Below are 23523 nucleotides of genomic sequence, written 5' to 3' on the forward strand. Positions count from 1 at the left end.
AAGAGGAATATATCTAAGAATATATCTTTTATCATTGAAGCTTTTGAAGTTCGAAAAACAGTCGCACGCATCAGTAGAAAGAGAAATTGAAGAATAGAGGAGAGAGAAGGTCTAGAAGAAAAAATCGAAGTTAAAAAGATTTGAAATTGATTCGATTTTCTTTTGTATACCATTTTAAAAATTAAAATATCAAAAAATTTAGACTCTTAAACTTTCAAATATAACAAACAAGATCTGCAAGCTTATTTTTTCCAACTCGAGAGTATCGTGCGATTCATCGATTCGCATGATTCAGTCAATAATTCATCAATTCAGATACGATTTTTTTCACATTTTCAATTCACCATCCACAAGCTTTGAATCGTCTCGAATATGATTCTAACAATAGAGGTTATTGGTGGATAACTGTTAGCAGGTAGAAATGAAATTTCGTGGCTAACATTGAGGCATGATTTACCCTATGGGTGTTTATTACAGGTTTTTATTGACAGTCTACTATTTGCAAGTATTTTGTGTATTTAACTTGGATGTGAACTGTTGGTGTACTCATGATAGGAGCTTTGAGGTCTGATGATTCACTGAAGTCAATGCTGTCAAAAGTTGAGAGATATATGACGTGGTTTTTATTTAAAGGTGAGGTTTGCATTAAATGTACGGGATGAGCTAGTAGGATATTATTTTTTCAAAGAAAATAAGAAGCCGAGGAGTTGGTGCTGTTATTTATATGACAAAGTATCAGGATTGGGATGTGACGTTATGTTGGGCTCAAGCCAGTGTTGAAATGGTGTCATTTCATTAGAATGGTCGTTGTTGTGGATATGCACCCTGATCTCGGCCGTAACATATTCGACTTCGATTAAATTATAAAAAATAAATATTATATATATATATATATATATATATATATATATATATATATATATGATAGAAATAAAAATTACTAAATATGTTTTGTTTATGAAGATTTTTTATCCTTCGATCTTGGACGATTTATTTTAAATCGTCGTCAGTCTATTTCAAATCACTCAAAATTAATATGCACTCTACAGTCTCCATGATCTCAACTTTGGATAATCTATCGTAGTTTATCCACTGTCGAGCTATATTCTTCTCTTTTTTTCTCTCTCAAATTAGAAAAATTCAGATAAAATAGAATTCCTTCACGATCGAGTATCCTATAAAAGAAAAATATCTTATCCGAATCAATTTGTGCGATAAATCCAAAAAATTATCAGGACTCTGAGACGAATGCGACTTCAATTCTTCTTCTATAAATAAAGAAGTTTCGAGACCTTCAAAGTATATCTACTCCTCGCTCTCTCCTTCTCATTATTCTCCATTTTTCGATTTGATTTTTGAAGAATTTTTACCGGAGAATATCCTAATGAGTATTTTTTACAGGTACTCGAGCGATGCTCTAGTGGCAGTCTTTTTTTCGATCATCTTCACCTCGATAGCCGATCTCAGACAGGGAGATCAAAAGTAACATTTTTTTTTTTAATTATTGTGTTAAAATAAATTTGGGGAGTGATGGTATGAACTGAAACTGAATTCACGGAGCCAAGCATGCATAGATTAGCCATTCTCCAGGATTTACTCCTACAGGTTACAGAAAATAGATGCCTGGATTTATTTAGATGTGGGATTAATATGTAGCTTTATTGATTCAGATATATTTTCGGAACCCATTATTCTGGTTGCGCCAAGGTTATGGGGAATTTTTGATTACTGATATATATTTTTTTCCTAATCCAAAGGCCAAAATTATGAAAGGTCGTCTACGATCTCCTCAATTTTAGGCCTTGTAACCGGACTGTAAGGGCTACGATTCCTTGAGGCTACAACACCTCGATATTGGGAGCCCAGAACTCCAAATCAAATCGAGAAACCTCGGCGACCTCAAACAGCCGGCATGTCTTCTTCTATCGACACGTGGTATTTCAGTTGGGATCTTCCAGTTGCCGGCGCGTCTCTAAGGTCTCTCATCACTTCCAGCTCAAAGGCATCCTTTGTCCCGTTCGCCCAGCCCGCTTTCCCTGGCCCAAATGCCAACCGACGGAGAAAACGAGACTAAGCACGACTCACCTCGCCGGCAACTGACTGTATTTTTTTGGCGCCATTTCTCCACGCGTCCGCTTCCATAAATTCCGTTGGCTCGTTTCTTAGAGTTGTTTGTCTTTCCTTTTTTTTTTTCGCTGTTTCTTCTTCCTTCTTTCCAAGGCGAAGATGGAGAAGCGCCGACCGCGACGAACCGGATCCCGGGATGTGAGCTCCCGCTTCCTCCTCTCCCCGGCCTCCTCACCCGCCTCCGACGCCGCCGGCAATGCCCTCTCCCCTCTTCGCCGCAGATCCATTTCCGACCCCCCTGGCAAGCTCCGCTTCTCCGCTGCCTCCTCCCGCGGCCTCTGGCCCTCCTCTCGGAAGCCCGGTACCCTCGCTGACCACCTCGGCAACGACCGCCTCATCGACCTGGCCGAGCAGAACGCCGGCAACAAACCAGCCTCCACCACCACCGCCGCCTCTCCTCAGTCCATCATCCGCCAGCGGAGCTGCTCCGAGTTCAGCCGGTTCGATGACAAGGACGAGACGGAGAAGAAGGGCCGGAGGTCCAAGGAGAACCTCCCGATCGGCGCGTCCATGCGGTACATAGGCAAGATCCACTTCCCCCCATCGCCTAAGCCTGGCTCACCTTCCTCTCCTTCCTCCGCTGCGACTCTAGCCCTGACACCCGGCCGGATCTCGGTGGACGAGAAAGCGCTGCCCCTCCGGCGGAAGTCCGACTTCGGCCTCGACTACCCGAGCTCGGAGTCGGACCGGAGCGAGACCAAGATCGCGACTCCGAGAATTCCGAAATCTGATGCGGCGAGGGTGGCGGCGGCGAAGGCGATCGGCAGGGCGAGCTCGATGACGGCGTACGGTTCGGCCTCGACACAGTGGGCCCTGTCGCCGGGGCGGTCGGGGTCTCCTACGACGGTGGCGGTGGCAGAGGGGAGAGCGGCGGGGATGGGGAGGTCGTTCTCGAACCTTCGGCCGCCGAGCCCGAGGAAGGGGAGGAAGGTGGGGGATTTTATAAGCATGGGGTTGGATCTATTTCACTTTCGAAAGAGATCGTTTTCTGGGTCTAGCACCGGCGGCGGCGAGGGTTCGTCGCCGACGTCGTCTTCTTCGTACCCTTCGTTGGTCGTAGGTTCTCCGACTGCGGGAGGGGTGGGGGTGATGGGCCACCAGTTCCGGCTGATGCACAACCGTCTGATCCAGTGGAGATACGCGAATGCCAGAACAGACGCCGTGAATCGGATCGGGATGGCGAATTCCGAGGTACGTGGTGTTGGCCTTCGAACCCTCGTTGTGTTTGTCCCGCTCAATTTTAAAGAGGAGCCTGCTTGGTACGCTGTTTCGCCTTATCAGTATTAGACAGCAACCAGCGTCTTCTTCTGAGCCACGTAGACGTGCCTGTGGGTCCCACACTGCTCTTGATCATGGTGGCACGTGGCCAGATCTGATTTATTTGAAAAAAATTGCTGTTTGATTTCCACGGTGGCGGCGTGGGTTGCATGGTCCGTTGGTCGATTTAATGACGATGTGTTTCTTTGTATCGGTGAGGGGGATGCAGAGTACGTTGGTGATGGGGTGGGCGGAGGTGACGAGGCTGCAGAGCAGGGTGGTGCAGAAGAGATTGAAGCTGGAGAGGGAGAGGCTGGCGCTCAAGCTCAACACCCTCCTCTCCTCCCAGGTCAGTGCTAGAACCCCTCTTACCTGAAATTGCAGGATAGAAACCATAAGTTCACCCATGGATGCCAAAGTCAGGCAGGGATCGTCTGCGGTGCATATTTTACACGGCAGAGAACGGTACATGCTTGGATTGTCGCGATGTCCCCACGTGTTTGGCACAACACGAGCGAATAGCAGCTATTCAAGCATGAGAATAGTGCGACACATGCACCTCATAGAATCTCTGGACTTGGGCTATCAGCTGAGCATAATAACGACGCCCAATTGATATCCTCGACCCACCATGTTTGCCACCAATTTCTGACTGCCATATCCCGGGTTTACTGGATGCTTGGTGACAGTACTTAAAAAAAAAAAAAAAAAAACCCGAAACATCTGATCAAAAAGAGTTCACGTTACATGGCGCATGGATTATAACAAGTAATACTCTTTCTTCACACGTAATGACTTAAATATCCTACCAAAAAAAAAAAAGACTTGAATGGGTTGGGATACTGGTCTTATGAACAAACTGCGAGCATGGAATGACTAATGTTTCCTGGTGATGGTGATGGTGGCAGATGAAGGCACTAGAAAGCTGGGGGGACATGGAGAGGCAGCACACTTCAGCGCTCTCCACCACCAAGGACTGCTTGCAGGCTACCGTGTGCAGGCTGCCCCTCCTCGATGGAGCCAAAGTAGCTGCTATTCTTATACAACATACACATCACAGACTGTTTTATCAAGCACCAAGATTCATACACATCATTCATAAGAGGGAACTCCTATCTGTTTTATTAAGCGTCAACATTTTTATTTGCAGGCAGAGCCCCAACATCTGTCTGCAGCACTTCGACAAGCAAAAGATGTTACGGCCACAATTACAACCACAATCAACATGATCATTCCCAAGGTAAGCATGAAAGCATCTTGGGCAAATGATGCTCGAACTAGAGCTGCAAACAACGGCGTATCCACAACGCCATCAGTCTCTGGCGCATCAATTATCATATGCTTCCACAACGCTAGGTTAAGATCATAGTTGACATCTAGGGATTTTCATAAATCTCCCAGCATGATGTCTGTAATCATTGTTATTATATACTTCCACACGTTCTAGGATAGAAAATATGATTCAGCTCCTGGCATCATTTTGGAAACAGGCTCAAAATACGGTCCCTCTACTTTCGGACCTCGCCCATGTGATTGCCGAAGAACGATCACTTCTAGAAGAATGCTTCGAGTCGCTGCGCTTGGTCGCTGCCCTCCAGGTAATCAATGATTATCTCCTATCATATACTTAAGGCATCCAACCATTCTAGATCTTTCCACCATCAGTAGTTTCAAGAGGCGGAAAATCATGCCTTAATTCATTGCTTTGTAGCAGATCCAAGAGCAGAGCCTAAAGTGCCACCTAATCCAATTGACATCACTGCAACAACGGAAACAGCTTAAGGAGAACATGGTCATAATGATTAACTAGTCGGAGCTCAAGCCCCAGGCTTTAGAAACTCAGCATCAGACCACAATTTTGATCTGGCACCTAGCATGGCTTAGGTAACGCATGCTTCGCAGGGGGAAGTTCATCAAGGAGCAGTATACCAGAAAATGGGAGAAGAAAATTCATTCAATATTATGGTTCCGAAAAGATCTAGTCCACCATTGGTGCTGTGCTCATGGTCAGTTAAAAGACGAGGAATGTTTATATGAAAAATACTCATGATATGTTCTGAATATTTATTTTTTAAAAGTTATTCATACAATAACATGACCATAATTTGAACTGTACCTATATGTTTCATAAAATATCAACTCAAAAACCATCCAGCACTTCACCTCCCTAATCTACCATCCATTCCCACATTGTAACAAGTTTCTGTAATCCCACTTGCAGTCTTTAGGTGCATGCAATCCAGTGTCTGCTTCTCAGCACCTGAATATGTGAAATAACAAGAAATTAATGTTTCAACTTGAAAGGCATCGTCATAGGTGCCAGTTAGTCCTGTTGGTAAAGTTCTCGGATTGCGGTATACAATGACCTGCGCTTGAATCCCCCTACACCCAGGTGGCTCAACAACAAAAATGACTGCTTGAGGCATGGTCAACAGAATTCATAAATGCTAATACCAAAACTGGGTTCTACATTTTCTGCAAATCCAACTCCCAGGAGTAAGGAACATGTGCATTATAATGAAGTAATTGAGAGAGAAGCAGACATGCACAAGAGCCTTGAAACCAACAATCAGAATTCGTATCATAACCAGACCAACCTGTCCAAGCAAGCTGATAACATGAGAACATAAAATTATATTCTAGTGAACAAGAGGGTTTGCCCTGCATTCTAGGCTGATAGATGAGAAAAGTTGGTAACCACGGCTTGAGAGTGTCCTGTCCCTACGATCTAACAGTGCAATCCAGAACTTGTCCTCCGAGCTTCTATAACAACCCATGGAATTATATACACTCTTTAGATTATGTGAGAGACCTTCACTCGTATGAAGAGTTGAATATTGTTATGATTACTAAAGAAACGAAAATGAAGGCTATGAGTTTGACTAAATTCCACCGAACACATAAAGCTAGCTCATTAAACATTCAACAAATATCAACATAAACATTAAATCAGCAAATAAAATAATAACAAGAGAATGTGCGAGCAGCCAACCACCTATCAAAATGCATATGCCAATAAGCATTTTGAAGCATCCAAAAAGAAAACGAGAAACCAGCAAAATCTGATATTTTATCCACCTAAAAACCAGTTTCTTGGATTTCATCCAAAGAAGATGAATAAAGGAGCCATATACGCCCATCCCTTCAGTCCTTTGCATTCCAAACCTTCAAATCTCAATAAGAGTTTGCATCTTACCAGTTATTATTAGGACAGTCCCCTCATTAAATAAGTTCCGCACATGTTTAATATCATATTGGAAAATAATGCTATGAAAAGAGGAGAGCAAAAAGATAGAAAGCACATTCAAGATAAATGATCACAGGTCAACATAACCACTGAAGCACCACATCTAATTGTGAAAATGATCTTCAAATTCTTCCCATGAACTTATATAACTAATCATTTTGCTGGTAAGCTCCAAGCACTCTTACACACTCTACATACTACATCATGCCATATTAATTTCTCATAGTTCACTTACACCATGACAATTTTGAACACCATCCATTACAATGGAGCCATCATCATGCTCCATGTGATCCTCGAAACAATGACAATGGAATCTACCTCAAAAGTCCAGACTCTGGTCCCCAAGAACACAGAATTGGAACTGCCTGAAGGATCGTCAATGTACTCACCACGAAACTTTTTCAATTATGCGACATCCATCCACCACTGACCATAGCTCTTCCATACCTTGACTGATATATCACAAGTCACATTGAAGCCTTCTATCACAAAGAAGAACCCAGATCCCAGTAGGAAGGTATACTAAACCCCTCCCCTGGTGTATGTAAAACATCATCTGTCCCTTAATGCCTTCTAAAAGCAATCTAGTATGACATTCTCCAACCTCTGCATTACCATGGCAGGAAACCAGAGGAGGAGCTAAGAATAGTGAAGATGTGAACTCGCTTCAGTTAAGTACCCCCATCCTTCCAAAACAAAGCACCCCTTTTATCATATAGCCATCAAACTCATATCTTTAAACAACTTCCTCTAGCACTTCCTAGTTTCCAGTTTATGCACAAGAGAAGCCTAAAAATGAAACCTAAGTTCTAGAACTTACATCCACAGAGTATCTGGCAGTTTCCTCCAGCACTTCAAACCCTGTCTCCATGCCCATCACCACAATTTCTCAAACAAAATGTTTAGTCAAAAAATCAACTCAAACCACAAGGGGATGACTCTCACAACCTTGACCTGCTACTTCCAAGCATCAGCAAACCACCATTTCATCACACTCAAAATGCAAAGTCACTACAAGACTTCAAGCTAGCTACCTTATGGTCCTTATGTGATCTGAGGTTACTGATAAATTGTTTCTTACTTCTACAGATAACCACGTATGCTTTATTGTGGAATGCTATCTTGCCCTTAGAATTTTTTTATCTCATATATGCTGCCCTGATCGAGGTATCCATATGGCAGGAAAGGGGAACTGAGTTCCGAATAAATTCAACTTACAGAACAGATAAGGAATACTTTACCTCCTTCAAATTGTAAATTCTCTCAAACCCTAATTATAAGACAAACATAGTGACCACCCAACACCTTGAACATCAAGGTCCTATTTGGATAGTTAGACTGAAAATCCTATGGAATTCATGGATAAGGATGGCAACTTTAGCGACCCGCTGGATATCTAATCCAACCCAACCCGATAGAACCCGGGTTAGGTATGGGTTCCAAATATATATATACATACATATATATATATATACATACATACATACATACATATATATATATATATATATATATATATATATATATATATCCAAGATGTATTCGGATCAAATATGGGTAGTGGTATGCCCCGCCCGAACCCAACTGGATATAACCTTAATATATATCTCTGTTTTAAAATTTTAGTTATTTTATAATGTTTACATGTATCCGACTCGAGGCGGGTATGGGACAGGTATGAGTATGGGGTTTTTAATTATGGGACGGATACTGGTATTGACTGATCTGACCCATATCCGATCCGTTGCCATCTCTATTCATGGGTTGGGCCAATACAACTAGCAAAATCATTGGATTACAAGTTGGGCTAGACCTATATTCATAATTATCCAAAAGTAACTTGGAGTGGGCTAGCCCAAATCCCATACGGAGAAAAAAAAACCTCAGCAGGTCAAGTACTACTCTCATGGCACATTCCTGCATTGTTGGAAGAAGTGAAACCTTCAAATGGGGTGTTGATTTCTTTTTTCATACTTCCCACCAAAAAGCACATGGGGTGATTGGCAACAAAGCAAGGTTTTCCATAGAATAACAGATTCTCCACCTAGAATAATTAAAAAGATACAAAACACAATAACAATTTACCCGGTAAAGAATGACTTAATTTGAAAAAAAATCATCTTTTGTCACTTGGAGGAGAATGGTGTGAATATTTCCCAACTTCTTATCCCTTTGTTCAAAAAATACCCTTAAAAGTGAAAAAAAAAAAAAAAAACTTCTTCCTTCCAATACTCCTCAGGGACACTTACCTACTTAAGCTAGGAGCCTGAGCTTAGAACTTCATCCAATTTATTTTGGTTTTGATCCAAAAAAAATAAAAAATGTGAATATTTCCCAACTTCTTATCCCTTTGTTCAAAAAATACCCTTAAAAGTGAAAAAAAAAAAAAAAAAACTTCTTCCTTCCAATACTCCTCAGGGACACTTACCTACTTAAGCTAGGAGCCTGAGCTTAGAACTTCATCCAATTTATTTTGGTTTTGATCCAAAAAAAATAAAAAAATAAAAAATAAAAAAAATAAAAATAAAATTCTTGATGTGAAAAAAAACTTCCGGCATTTTCGTTCCAAGACTGCTCAAAGACATAGAGACCTACAAAGGCCATGAGTTTGGACTTTTAATGCCTTTTTTTTTCCTTTTGAGTACTAGGATGGGAGGAATCCCAATCAAAACTATGGAGGGTGGGACACAAGCACCCAATCACTAGTATAAACACCCAGTGGCTTCACCAATTGAACCAGTTGGCACCCTCTATGATAATGGTGAAAAATATTATATAACTATTAATGCTAAAAGCATGATTCAAAATTATTTATTATTTTTACATATCAAAACTTATACTATTATAAAAAGAACTACACCTATCAGGTTTTTTTCTTCTTGACATGCTTTTGCATGTGCACTGTTACTAGCAGATATCACATGAGATGGTTTCCAACGAACCAAGGTTTCACTAAAAGTTTGCTGAACCGGTACCGCCGGCCGTTTTGGCCGGCCGACAGTACGGTTCGGTATGGTTTCATCCGTACCGAACCGACGATCCGAATCGGAAGAAAAAAGAGAGAAATAGAGAGAAATAGAGAGAGAGAAAGAGGAAGAAAAAAAAAAGAGGGAGGGGAAGGAACCGGCAGGGCCGCCGGACGGCCTCCGACTGGCCGCCTTGGCTGTCGGAGGGCGCCGTCCATGCGCGCGGCGCTACAGGTGTGAAACAGGGGCATCGCCCCTGTTTCGCAAATTTTTTTAAAAACATAATTTTAAGTGAAGTTGGCAAACGATTTGCCGGCTTCACGATTTTTATTTTTTTTTTTAAAAATTCTTAAGTCAGCAATCCAGTTGCCGACTTCATAAGTTTAAAATTAAAAAAAAAAATCGAAACATACGTCGTCTGTTTCGAAAAAGAAGAAGGGGGCGGAGCCGCGGAGGGGCTCCGCCCGCTCGACCGCCTTCAGACCGTCGGCGTCGGCTCGTCGGCCACCGGAAGCCTCGCAACGGAGGCACCGTCTGTCCGGTAGGTTCTCCGCCCCCTCCGCGGCTCCGCCCGCTCGACCGCCCTCAGGCCGTCGGCGTCGGCTCGTCGGCCACCAGGAGCCTCGCAACGGAGGCACCGTCTGTCCGGTAGGTTTTCCGCCCCCCCTCCGAGCGCTCTCTCTTTTTGCTCTCTTGAAAGCCCTATCGGGCGATACGGGGCTCGAAAGCCCTCCGACGGCCGCAGCTGGCCACCGCCGACCTCCGACGGCTCCCACCTCCCTCCCTTCCCTCCCCTCTCTCTCTCTTTCTCACTTTCCATTCTTTATTCTTCGGTACCGCCGGTGTACCGATTTTACCGACCAAATCGTGCCGGTTCCCCACCGGTCCGGTACGAGATGGGATGTACCGACCGGTTCGGCACGGTATGGCAAACCTTGGTTTCACTTGTCAAAAGAGGAAGAAATCCACAACATTAGCTAATCTTCCCCCAAACCATCAAATATTCCAACGAATCTCCCAATAAAAAACCAATTAAGGCAAGGAATAATTTCAACTCCTGGTCAAATAGAGCACAACATCTGTATGTACCACTCTCATTCAGATGTTGTCATAGGATATTCTGCCAATTATTATGTCCTAGCAAATTGCTTAAATTGAGCCATTGAACTTTCAAATCTCTAATAAATCCATACAAAGCCAATCAGCTCATCAAGCATTAACTATATAACTATAAAGAAAGTTATGCGAAAAAAGATTTAGAAAATCTATTACCTCATTTTTATCCTCCTTAGCTCCTTATCTTTCTAATTTCATTCATTTTGGAAAACAAAGAAGAGCAACCACATCCTTAACTTACTTCAATCTCATTAGACCTCTACAAACAAAATAGAGAGCACCACATCTACCTAATAGTATTCTATCACAAAATGCAGAGTTGGAGGACATAAAAGACAGCTCCCTATCAAACTCATCTTCCAATAGCCTGTATCTTCATACCTTTCCAAAATGAAAATTATTAAACTTCCCTCAGAAATATTCTATATGGACATATTTGAAATCATAGCCACCAGCCAAGTCCCAACAATCCCTCTTGATAATATCTTTCCCTCATCAGATTTTCCAAAAAGAGTCTCTCTATCACCTACAAATCTTGATTATCACTTTTCCAGCCGCATCTTGTTCTGAACCTATAAAGTCCTTATGCCTCAAGTACTACTTAGATTTATAATTCTTCGCAACTTATGGAAAAGTATTTACTTTTTATTTATTACACCCACCCCCCTCCCCCTCCCTTCTTCCCCACCACACCCCCCACCCCCCCAAAACAAAACAAAAAAAAAAAGGAAAAGGCATTTACTCTTCACGATTCTTTTCTTATCCAAATTTCCTATTCTACTACTTTAGAGGAAGAAAAATAAGAGAGATTTGAGTAAATCAACAAAATACTGCTAATAGGCCCTTCAAAGTACCAAAAAATGCTGTCTTGCTCAACTAAGAATTGGGCCTTTTGGCCATCTACTAAGTCACAAAATCCCAATCTTTCCTAATTCCAAGCTTACAAAAATTCAGGTACCCTACAAGAACCTACCTATTTCCCATTCCTACATCACATGTAGAACAATAATTCACCTTCAATCATATGAACCAATTAAAGCAACAAAGAAATCAAAAACCAATTTCTCAAGGCCACTTTGACAAAAATGAGTGGGGTATTCACTCCCACACACATGATAGGATCCTAGGCAGTCTTTCCTCCAGCCACAAAACTTACATACACAAATAGCACAGAGATGGAATTTGGATGTCCTTGCCTCAAACCATTTTGTGATCAACATTAAAAAATAGAAGGGATCCACTGCAATATTAATATACTTAGCAACCATAATAAAACTACACATCCCATTGATCTACCTGCAACCAAAATCCACCACCCAAAAATGCTAGATATAATTCCAATCAACATTTACCATAAATATTAATATTCCATTCTACTCTCCTACTCCGCATGGCCCTCATGCATTTTGTATCATCATACCAATAATATCTGATAATCTTTAAAACCAAAAAGCTTCTTCATTGAAACAACACAAAACTACGCAACCTTATTATTATCACAAAGAAACACTGCAGACGGTGCAGGGAGATACCTTGTTCAGACTTTCTCTTAATCACAAAGTTCAATATCAGAATGCAGCAACGCGTTCTTAAGTTCAAAAGACCCATTTTTGTCCCGCTACGAAGTAGCTAAGGATCAATGTCTAGAAACTTGGTTTCTATTTGAGTTTTAGTCAAGTTTGTAGAGTTTTAGTTTTGGTAATTCGGTGGTTTCGAAAGTTTCTCTCCAAGTTTCAGTCAAAAAAATCAAGAAAAATTCTAAAAATTTGGAAAAAGAAAGAAAACAAATGAAGCAAAAAGGATGTTATGAATAACATTTGAGTATTCTGGTATATTTATTCTTTATTTCTGTATATTTCAGTAATCTTAGGCTGATGCTAGTATTGCATATGAGTGAAAGTATGCTACTACTTTTTGATGCGAACCTATTATATAATGATGTATATAAAATTTCCTTCTTAAACTTCAATGTTTGAAAGTTTCATTATATTTACCTATTTTAAAACCATTTTTAATGCTGAGTGCATTCAAATCTTTCTCCATTTTCCAACAAAACCAAAAATTACATTGAATTCTTATATTTCCAGAGTCACATGGCTACTAGTCATTTTTATGTAGTTAAAGAATGTTTTTGCTTCATGTAAAAAAAAAGTTATATCTTTGATATGTCTCATATTTACTTGTCCAAAGACTGTAAGAAGGGCCTTCTTTTGTGCCTCAGCCCAACAAGGTTATCTACATTACTTATCTCATCTTTTAACTCAAGAAAAAAAAAAGAAAAAGGAAAAAAAGTTATATCTTTGATATGTCTCATATTTACTTGTCCAAAGACTGTAAGAAGGGCCTTCTTTTGTGCCTCAGCCCAACAAGGTTATCTACGTTACTTATCACAATCTTTTAACTCAAGAAAAAAAAAAAAAAGGGAAATTCATTGAACATGAATATTTTATAGACTATGTTTTTAAATTAAAAAAAAGAAACAAATTCAATATAATTGCAAAAACCAAAAATGATTCCTAACTGAATAATTAATAATTAAATTCAGTCAGTTTTAGTAAAAACTAGCCAAAACCACCAAAACATGATTGAAACCAGTCCATGTTGGCCAAAGCTGGCTGAGACTACTGAAACTCATAGAAACCCAAAACTGGGGGTCAGTTTTGGTTCAGTCCTAGCCAAAACAGATTGCTTCACTGGAACTTAAAACCCTTGCTTAGGACCCTTTGATTACAGGCAACCAGGTCAGGTTTGAGTATATAAGAACTGAACCTAACCCAGCCAATTGCATATCTATTCAAAATTCACATGGCTCAGATCGCCAAAATTGTAAACAAAAAAAAGTATGTAACTTTTATTTTATCAAGAATGGAGCCCACAACTCCCTCTGCTAAAGTATGCGATGTTTCTAGCTAACACATGCAGATCTTTCCAATTTCCAATCACTCAATATGTAATATATGATCCAATGATTCAAGAAAGAGCAAGTATACCTCTTTGGGCATCACTTTTAAAGGTTAAAGGAATTTCAATACAGACAAAAAAAACTATCCAAAAGATGTTTGAATTCCTTAAAAATAATCTACAGCTTCACATATATATAGTGAGAGAATGGGTGCGCATGTGTGTGAGTGTGCTAGTCTACCCTCGTTCCAATTCGGGGCCTCAATCCTATTGATCCAAAATCAATGATAAAATTTCTATATAGAGAATCCACACTGTTGAGTGTGATCTACATAATGAGAACTATTTCAAAACCAAAAATCATCTATTCAAAGATAATTTGCTTGTGCATCAAGTGGTTCAAAAGTACATCATTTAATCGTTCAGTATGATGTTTTGCATGATTTATGGTTTGGGAGCATCCAAATCTATAGAATTTTTTACATGATTACACAAATATTTTATGTGGTGAAGAATATGATCCATATAAAGATTTTTAATTTATATGCCCTATATATGATCTTGCACACAAACACCATCACAACTATCAATATTTGTCTCAACTTGAAGCATGTCTATGATGGCTTTCAGAGCACAATTTTTTGATTTCTTAACAGTTTTTATAATGATATAGATCATACTTGGTAGTGTGGATTCTTTATTTACAGTGTCGATCACTAATTTTGGATCCGTAGGATTGAGGCATCAATTCTCTTGATGGGAGAGTAAACACTCTCTAGTCTCTATGTCATATATATATATCCATGTAATTAACAGTGCCAGCACCTTAAAATTGATAGGAAGCCTGTGAGGCCCATAATTGCCTGATTGGGCAATATCCTCATGACAAGAGTCAGATCCTAATGAATCAAATCAATCATAATTGTGAAGAGGCTTTACTTGGCACTAATTAAGATTCTTGTTTTTCTCAAACCATCCATAAAACATTCAGCATATGTGTCAATGTCTATAAATCACAAGAATAATGCGCTAATCATCTTCCAAGAAAAGAGGTCAAGAAACAATAAGCATGAATAACAACATGATCAAAACAAAACATCCATGACATAACGTCTAACAGGGGCATTGTGAAGAAGTTTTTCTTCGCTTTGGCAACCAACTATTGCTGCTTGTGATAGTCTCATCTTGTACTTGGTTTCATTGAGAAAGAACGCCGAGATTCTTAGTCAATCTTTACCATGTCTGTGGTTAATAACAAGCTATTTCATGGTTATCCTAAATTTTATGTTGACATATTAAACACCACCTTGCTCAGCATAACTAAGATATTAGGGGCAGTAGTATTTAAGAGTATGTTGCTGATATCAACCACAATTTACAAATTTACATTAACAAACTTAAAAACTATTGAATTGATTAGTACTTGAACTGTTACCAATGCTTAAACCTACACCTTGCACCATTTCACAAATTTGAAATCAAACAAACATTTGATTCAGTGATGTCAAATCCTAAAAGAGATTATAAATCAATTCTAGAGACATCACATTACAACAGGACAACTAAAAGAATTTATAAAAACATAATATATAATTTCTGACATAACAGTCTAAGGAACCTTTAGAAGTCTAAACAACATAATACTGAATAAGAAGATACATGATGAGCCAGTTTGAGTGCTTAGAAAAAAATTTCAGAATGGGAACTTGAAGAACTGAAGGGATACTTGGCACCAAGTTATCCCCATAGAAAAAGCACCTGATTCATCCTATCATAAAACCAACAACTTGCTTTGTTTGAAATTCAACCTAACAAAATAAAACTTATGAGCACTTGAAGTTTGGATACAGTTTTATAATTTGAAATATGCCATCCATGCTAAATTAATATGTCTAAACTTTGTTTTCACTAAAACGACAATCAAACTCATAATGCAAGAAATAAACTATTCTTACCAAATTCCAAATAGTGCCCCATAAAAAACTGTGGTGTAGAAGCATAGTAAATGCAGGGTCTCGAAGTGATGCACATCAGACAGATATATGAGATGACAATCCACGCAAATGTCAGATTAAAGAAAAATGAAAAGAAAACATTGGAGTAGAATCCCAATAATCAAGAAACCGGTTCTCTTTCTCTCTTGCAGAGGAAAATATGCGATCGTCATTATGTCAGCTAAGGTGAAGAACTTTCCTGGGAAAATTTTGAGAGCACATGGAAAGGATTGAATCAGCTAGTGGAGCTGTTTAGCAGCACTAATCAACAGAAACCAGTCTTTGAACCTAACATCCCATTCCATGTATTCCTACTTAATAGCAAGGGTCCTGTTAATCAATTTCCATCAACAACGACATGTGCAAACGCTACTGCATAAGCCAAGCAACTAGCAAACAGAAACACATGACAAACAATTTTTCTTTTCTTGAAACAGCATGGCACCAAAACCGCAAGATCGTGGTGCATATGTAACAAGAACATGTATAGCAAACCACAAAAGACAGTGAGGTATTTTGATCAGCTCCCTCTCCGTGAGGTGTCTCACATCTAAATTGAAATAAAACCATGTCTTTTTCTTCGCAATATATAATAATAGAACATCCAATTCAAGTACAAAGATGGGGGAAGCAAAAAAGAAGGAAAGAAAGATAAAACAATAAAACAAACTCACGGAGAGGGAGCTGATCAAGGTCATGATCAGGACCCGGCATTGGGAAGGGCAGCCATGAATGCGTTGTAGGAGGATTCAAGATCAAAGTGGAGCTGCCTCGCCTGCTGCTCCGTCAGCTCGTCAGCGGCCCCCATCTTCGCAAGCCTGGCGAGCCACTCCCTGACCTTGACCCTCCCCTCGAAGTCCGGGGGCAGGATCCCGCCGCCAAGTTTGGCGAGGGAGGAGGAGAGGTCGGAGAGGAGGGGGTGGACCTGGTCGACGGCGACCATGTTGAGCTTGAGGGAGTCCATGGCGGTGATGAAGTGCTGGACGCACTCGGCGACGGCGGCGGCAGAGGACGCGGCCGAGGAGGCGGAGGAGGCGCGGTGCTCGACGGTGGCAGGGACGCCGGAGACGAGGAGGCGGTTGAGGGCGGCGGGGCAGTCCATCTTGTAGGCCTCGGCGAAGCGTTCGACGGAGGGGACGGCTTCGCGGAGGGAGGAGGAGAGGGTCTTGAATTGGGCGATGAGCTTGAGGCACTCCGCCTCGTACTCGGCGGAGGAAACGAGGTCGCGCACGTACGCCTTCTCCAGCTTCTCCGTGGTCTTGATGATGGCGTAGAGATCGGCGAAGCTGTCGAGCATCTCGCGCTCCCGCTTGTCGTTCCAGAGCTTCACCTCCATCGTGTCGGCGGCGGCCGGGGCTGGATCGGTCGCTCCGACGGGGGATTAGGGTTTGGGGGTGGGAGGAGTAGGTTTCTTGAACGGCGACCGGGCTATCTCTTTCGAACGGATTGATCGCACTAGGATTAGGATAACGTTTCCTCGTCCTAAGAAACCTCGCAGAAGGCGAAGCAGCGCGAAGGAAGAAGGGAAGGGAAAACTGGGGGCCAGAATAGGGAACAAAAGAAAGGAGAAGAAAAGAAAAGAACACCAAAGAGAAACGGAGCGGAGGAATTTAACTCAGGTTGGTTCGATCCATCTCTTACAAGAAGCAGCTTGGATTCGGATCAAAGCGCGGCGAGCGGACCTGCCTATTGGGCGGGCCGGGCTAAGCCCCATCCATAGTTAAAACCAGCCCTAGAACGGCCCGGCCCAGACTTCTAGCTTACTTCGCAGGCCCGAGAAGCTTCCGATTAGACTTGGCAATGGGCCGAATCGAGTGCGGGTTTGGGTCGATCGAATCCGACCCGATATTCCAATATTTTGCCTTGAACCCGATTCATGATCGGGTGGGTCGACACTTTCTCTACCCATACCCTATCCGATTGGGTATTAGGTTATCCCATCAAGTATCCGCTCCACCTAAATGAGATTTTCTAGATGAAAATAGAAGCATTGAATAATAATCCACTATCATTCTTCAGCTCTTGAGGTTTTAACCAAACCTAAAGGTCATAAAGCCCACATTTCATGCAACCAGCCCATATTTGAACAATATATATACATAAAAGCAGGTCGGATTCGGATCGGATAATGGATCAGGACGGTCATTATCCGAATTTGATCCGACCCAAGATATAAGTTTATCAGGTTCGGATCGCATCAAATCAAAATCCGATCAACATATTGATCAATCCGATCAATTAGATCGGATCAGATCGGGACCTGTCTGGGTTGAATGTAATTGCCAAGTCAACTTCTGATGTCGAGCTAGGTTCGGGTTTTTGGCATAATGGCGGCAAGGAAGGGAAAAGATGATGCATAGAGGAGATGATGGTATCGAAGATTAATCTTCTATTTGGCTTGAAAAATTATATATAGGGGATGTCAGTATATGTGTACGTTCTGCATCCATAGTGCAAGGATAGAGACATTTTAATTTGATGCGCGATGTCTTTCTCCTAAAAAATATACATGGCACATATGAATAAAAAATTAAGCACAAACATTATCAGCTGGAAGAGAATCAAAGATAAAAAATTAAAAAAAAATTCTCAATTTTGTAATTAATTCACCTTTACGTTTCAAAAATATTTTTATATATTTTTTATATAACTGTATGTGTGCATGTTGTTGTCCCCACCCAAAGAGTCTTAGATCTGCCTCTACTCTTTCATGGTCAATTAGAAGATCATTATTTGCACACTTGAAGAATAGAAAGCTTAAAATTGTTAAGAAATATAAATATAAAATATAAAGAGTTTGGACAAGGGTTAGAATGCAAGAATTAAAGGTAAAGGTACCCTTTCAATTTGTATTAAATAATTTGAAATTTTGATTAGAGCTGACGGTAATAGTCCGCTCGAGTCGCCTCTCCCTCGATCAAAAGCCACCATCGTGCATGTTTGGTAAATCCTACTTGACCATACAATACTAAAATATCCAACTTGTTGATTTTTTATGTTTCTTCTCATGACATTAATATTTTGAACACCTCCCCCAAATGATAATGGTGATTATGATGATGATATAAATATAAAAATTAATAAATAAAAAACATATAAGCTGTGAAGATTTTTTTATAAATATAAATATAAATAAATAAACAATATATAAGCTGTAAAGTTTTGAACTTTCCCATAAAGTCAGCATCTCTTTTGAATGCAGCTGTACCTAATCATTACCAGGCATGGAAGAAAGGATACATGAGTTGAGCATGTCATGGAAGCTTTTTGGCATTGTTGATGCGTCCATTTTGTTACGCGGCTGTTGAGCTGCCGGTTAAGTTACCCGTTGAATATATAATATATGGTAAAAATTTTTGTTCTGAGGATAATTTTGGCTCCTAATTTTCAAATAAATATTTTGGGATTCTTTGATTCGTAACCACTCCATCTGTGACCATCTTTTGTCTCATATATAAAAAGAAAATAGAAAAGAAAATTTGCATGAGGACTTCTTTGGGGGATAGCCTGTCTGGATATTTGAATTGATCCTAAAAAATCATAAAATCTATAGCAAGTACATTGCTGTTACACTCGACCAAAAGTAGTTCTTGAACCACGGGCGGTGCCACAAGAATGTGAGGTGTAGGAACGGTGAAAGTGTACCCTACAGGAGTGCTAACACCATAAACCCCAGGTCTTGATGTCTATAATTTGAATTGCTACCCCCCAACCTAACCCAAAAACATTTTATTTATAACTATATTGTGTATATTATTTTCATTTTCAATCAATGTAGGAAAAGTGACTCCTTCATAATTATTTATGTATTTTGTTTTATATTTTTCCTAATTATCTTCATTATATGTCTAAGATTTCTTTGAATATTTGATATTTGTGATATTATTTTTAGTTTAGTCCAAGCGACTGCCTTTCAACCCATTGCGTTGTATATAAGTAGCTCTGGGATTTAAAAGGATAACACAAGTATTTTCACGTAAATTTAAAAGTTTAATATTTCCTTAATGAATCATCCATACCATGAGTGCATGATGATTGCCTCAATTCTCCTAATCCTTGTCTCCAAAAAAAAATTTCTAACTCCAGAGAAACATGTCCCTTATCTTGATATTCATTACATTTTTTTTTAAAATAAATTGAACTAACAAAGAATGTTCACGACTAAGACTGGTAAAATATGATTCGATCCGTCAATCTGATCCGTATTCGATCTACCATAAATAAGTTTGGAGTTAGACTAAATGGATTTGAGTCATAAACAAATCAATCCGTTTAATAAGTGAATCGGATTTGAGTTTTAAATATCTGACCTATTTAACTCATTTAACCGGTTTAACCCATTTAATATTCAGATCGCGTTGAGTCAGTAACCCATTTAATCTATTTCTGACCCATTTAACCCGACTTGTTTAACCCATTTAAGATCCATTTAATCTGTTTAACCTGTTTCTAATCCATTTAACCCGACCTATTTAACCTGTTTAATCCATTTAACCTAATTTGATCTATTTAATAAACGATTTAAATGGATCGGATCGGATTACTTGTTTAATAAACAGATCAGATTCATATTTGAATTTTTGACCCGTTTAATAAACAGATCGAATTTGAGTTGGTGATTTTCTGACCCAATCTGTTTATGATCCAATCCGTTTATGACCCGACCTGATCTGATTGCCATTCCTACTCATGACCAAACTAAATTATAAAGCACATTATTTTTTAAAACTAAATTATATTTTTAATCCCCCAAATTTATATTAAATTTTTATTAAATTTTTAAATTTAAAAAATTTAAATTTGGTTCTTATTACTTCGCTACTATTTTAGCGTCATTCTTTCTTCCAATTTATGAGAAGAGAACCAAAAGGAGGAGGAAGAAGTAGAATCGCAAAATATGATCCGACCCATCAATCTGATCCATATTTGACCTGTCATAAACATATTTGAATTTAAACTAAATGAATTTGGATCATAAACAAATTGATCTGCTTAATCTGTTTAATATTTGAATCGAATTTGAATTTCAAATATTTAATCCTTTAATCTATTTAATCTATTTAATATTCAGATCGGATTGAGTCAGATAACCTATTCAACTCATTTAACATATTTAATCTATTTAAGATTTATTTAACTTATTTAAAATCTGCTTCACCTATTTTAGACCAATTTAATCTGATTTATTTAATTCATTTAATCTAATTTAATTTATTTAATAAATTAATTAAATAAAATAAATTAAATTAAATTTTAATAAATAAATTGAATTTTTAAATATAAAATTTTAATTTATTTAATAAATAAATTAAATTTGAATTGAAAATTTTTCAATCTGATCCACCTGTACCCGACCCAATTGCCACACCAATGAAGGAGAGGCATATGGTTCCGGAAATTCTGATAAGAAATAATAAGAGCCAGATTTGAAGTTTTTGAACTTATTAAAAATTCAATCTAACTTTGAGATGGTATGACACATTATCCAAGATCAGCATTACAGGCGTCTTCACTTCATTCCCGAAATACTTGTTTAGAAGGAAATGGAGATTTTCTCTCATAATTATTTTTTGCATTAACACTGCGGCGCTTTCATGCCACTTATGTCAGAAGGCAATTTTGACAAGTAGGAAGAAGATTGGCCACCCAATAATTTTCACATAATTTTGCGCATCCATGCCAAGAGATTTCATTCCATGCATTGATGACATCACTGATCATCCGTATGATAAGATTCCAAGCAAACAAAGTTCAGCTTCTTTTGTCACAAATTTCAAAGAATTTTGAGTCCATATCCATTTGAAGAATGTTACAACCTCGAAAGAGTATGATGCAACTCCACATGAATTGTTTGATTACCTTCTTAATCAATAGATGAGCTAAACTAAACTAATTAATATTTTCAATTGAACAAAGCTGAGACAGATTCTGCAGGACTAATGCTAAATCCAAAACACAGACCATAATAAACCAAATTTAACCCTCTGTTTTTGAACTCCCTGTCGCATCACCGATCTCCAGATTCAAAGAAAGATGACCATCTCCTATTGCACCAGAATTCCAACGAGGAAACAAGAAAACAGAACGTTTACAAACCACAAGTTCACCTGACTCCGTTGGTATACACACACACACACACACACACACACATATATATATATATATTGAAACTCAAATATAAGAAAACGAAAAACCAACAAATAAAAAAATATTTAAAAACAAAACAAGCATCACACACAGACCTTCCCCTGTTCTTTCAATTCTTCCTTCTGAACCCAGATAAAAAGAAGGAAAACAAACCACTCTTCTACTTTATCTTTTCTATCTTAAGTTTCTAACAACAACTCATCAGCTTACTTGTCCACGATAATACGCAAACTCTCGCTTCTTCCTCCGTGCTTTAATGGCTTCCGCGGTTGATCATCTCCATGTAGTGCTGGTACGACTCCTGCCGCTGGAGCCTCATCTCCTCGTTGAACTTCTTTATGAACGCCTCCACCCGCCGGTTGAGGTCGTCCTGCCCCAACGATGGGTCCCTCCTCAGCCGGCCGCCCGACGACAACGGCGACGGCGAGGACGAAGCCACCGGCGACCGGCCGGCCCGGTCGTTGAAGGTCTCGGCCTTGCGCATTAGCGGGGCCGGGGATTGTTCGTCGCGGGAGGCGCGGCCGTGGGTCTCCCACGTGTCCGACTTCTTGAGGTGGCGGGCGAGGGGGACCGGACGGCCCTCCGTGATGGTCCGCCACGTGCTCTCCAGCGTCTCGTTCCGCTTCGGCCTCGCCACCCGCAGCGCGTTCCCTGCCATAGAATCAACATTTTGCCATCGCCGTTAATAACGCCGTTGTAGTCGTTTGACGGCTGTTAGCCTGTCATCAGAGACTTCAAAATAAAGGGGAACCAAACGCCGCCCGCGTTCGTTGCGGTCGGTGCCGCAGAGGATAATAATTAAACTCGATTTAAGTAACCGATGGATCGGAACGACGAGATCCCGTCGCCGTCAACAAGCCGTCAACAAAAATCGAAGGATATTGGCTATTTTTTATTTTGAAAAAAAGTTGCGCCGAAAAGTGGAAAAATATTTTTCAAAAGAATCAGTTTCGATACCGTACCTTCGGGACTGGGCTTCACATTTTTCCGGTGACCGAACCTGACGGAAACCAGCGGTTTCTCCGTTACGGCCGAATACTCCGTCGCTGTCTCCCTCGACTCCCTCCGCTTGGGCGACCAGCTCGACCTCGATATCACGAAGTCCTCCTCACCTTCCACCTCCTCCGCCGCCGCCGCCGCCGCCGCCATCTCTACTCCTGAACCCTCCACCTCCGCTCCACCGTACACCGCCGGTTCGACGAACTCCGGCCGCACGCCCTCTGCGACCTTCGCCACGTACTCCTCCGTCGGAGGCACGTACAGTGGCGGCTGGATCACCGTCGAATTAGCCACCGACGGCACGGATCCAGACGGATCGAGGCCTTCGGGGGCGGGTTTCTGGAAGCGGGAAGAGGCGGCGATGGAGATGATGATGCCGTTGATGACGAAGTAGAGGTAGGGCGGGGTGAGCCAGGAGAGCAGGGAGACGTACATCCGGGGGAACTCGGAGGCCAGGAACTTTATGATCGACGGTCCCGAGAGGCGGAGCATCAGGGCCGTCGATAAGACGCCGGCCGAGACCACCACGGTTCTGAGAGAGAGGACCCACGCGCTGCTGCTCCAGCTCCGGTGACCCATCGTCGCCATCCCTTACACCCTGTGAGAGATTACAGCCGTCCTATTGCTCCCTCTCTCCCTCTCTCTGTCTCTCTCCCCTTTAGAGTGGCGGAAGCTTTTCGCGAAGGAAAGGAGCGGGGGAGGTGAGAGATATATAGAGTGGGTCGGGCGATGGGTATTGATGATGAGATATCGGCCGTTGGATTCA

General features: G+C 40.6%; 3 protein-coding genes across 5 annotated transcripts; 1 reads left to right on the top strand and 2 right to left on the bottom strand.

The window, feature by feature from the left end:
- The first annotated feature begins 1978 nt into the window (after positions 1-1978).
- On the top strand, positions 1979-5251 carry LOC105032870 (uncharacterized). Its single transcript, XM_029260956.2, has 6 exons — positions 1979-3318; positions 3614-3733; positions 4293-4409; positions 4535-4624; positions 4875-4982; positions 5099-5251. Exons 1-6 carry the CDS (start codon positions 2227-2229, stop codon positions 5192-5194), a joined length of 1623 nt encoding a protein of 540 aa, XP_029116789.1. The 5' UTR covers positions 1979-2226; the 3' UTR covers positions 5195-5251.
- A 161-nt stretch (positions 5252-5412) lies between these two features.
- LOC105032363 (vacuolar protein sorting-associated protein 28 homolog 1) lies at positions 5413-17200 on the bottom strand. 3 transcript variants are annotated; one of them, XR_003798690.2, is made up of 3 exons: positions 16286-17200; positions 5751-5859; positions 5413-5644 (listed from the first exon to the last, which is right to left on the bottom strand). XR_003798690.2 is itself a non-coding variant. In XM_010906808.4 (2 exons), the coding sequence occupies exon 1, from the start codon at positions 16945-16947 to the stop codon at positions 16312-16314; it is 636 nt and encodes a 211-aa protein (XP_010905110.1). In that variant the 5' UTR covers positions 16948-17200; the 3' UTR covers positions 5413-5644; positions 16286-16311. The 3 variants fall into 3 exon arrangements, 2 of the variants coding, with proteins under 2 accessions (XP_010905110.1, XP_073108510.1); XM_010906808.4 differs by lacking the exon at positions 5751-5859; XM_073252409.1 differs by lacking the exons at positions 5413-5644; positions 5751-5859 and adding an exon at positions 15290-15425.
- A 4238-nt stretch (positions 17201-21438) lies between these two features.
- On the bottom strand, positions 21439-23447 carry LOC105032371 (uncharacterized). The gene is made up of 2 exons (XM_010906818.4): positions 22721-23447; positions 21439-22409 (listed from the first exon to the last, which is right to left on the bottom strand). The coding sequence occupies exons 1-2, from the start codon at positions 23343-23345 to the stop codon at positions 22012-22014; spliced, it is 1023 nt and encodes a 340-aa protein (XP_010905120.1). The 5' UTR covers positions 23346-23447; the 3' UTR covers positions 21439-22011.
- Between the last annotated feature and the right edge of the window lie 76 nt (positions 23448-23523).

This window comes from Elaeis guineensis, chromosome 2 (genome assembly GCF_000442705.2).
Source record: "Elaeis guineensis isolate ETL-2024a chromosome 2, EG11, whole genome shotgun sequence".
Classification (NCBI taxonomy): Eukaryota; Viridiplantae; Streptophyta; class Magnoliopsida; order Arecales; family Arecaceae; genus Elaeis; species Elaeis guineensis.

What these genes read in the sequence shown, in the direction of transcription:
- LOC105032870 (XM_029260956.2), top strand. Translation starts at nt 2,227, where the DNA reads ATGGAGAAGCGCCGACCGCGACGAACCGGATCCCGGGATGTGAGCTCC. An exon ending in TCGGGATGGCGAATTCCGAG is followed by an intron (nt 3,319 to 3,613) that starts GTACGTGGTGTT and finishes AGGGGGATGCAG; the next exon opens with AGTACGTTGGTGATGGGGTG. An exon ending in TCAACATGATCATTCCCAAG is followed by an intron (nt 4,625 to 4,874) that starts GTAAGCATGAAA and finishes TTTTGGAAACAG; the next exon opens with GCTCAAAATACGGTCCCTCT.
- LOC105032371 (XM_010906818.4), bottom strand. Translation starts at nt 23,345, where the DNA reads ATGGCGACGATGGGTCACCGGAGCTGGAGCAGCAGCGCGTGGGTCCTC. An exon ending in TGTGAAGCCCAGTCCCGAAG is followed by an intron (nt 22,410 to 22,720) that starts GTACGGTATCGA and finishes ATTCTATGGCAG; the next exon opens with GGAACGCGCTGCGGGTGGCG.
- LOC105032363 (XM_010906808.4), bottom strand. Translation starts at nt 16,947, where the DNA reads ATGGAGGTGAAGCTCTGGAACGACAAGCGGGAGCGCGAGATGCTCGAC.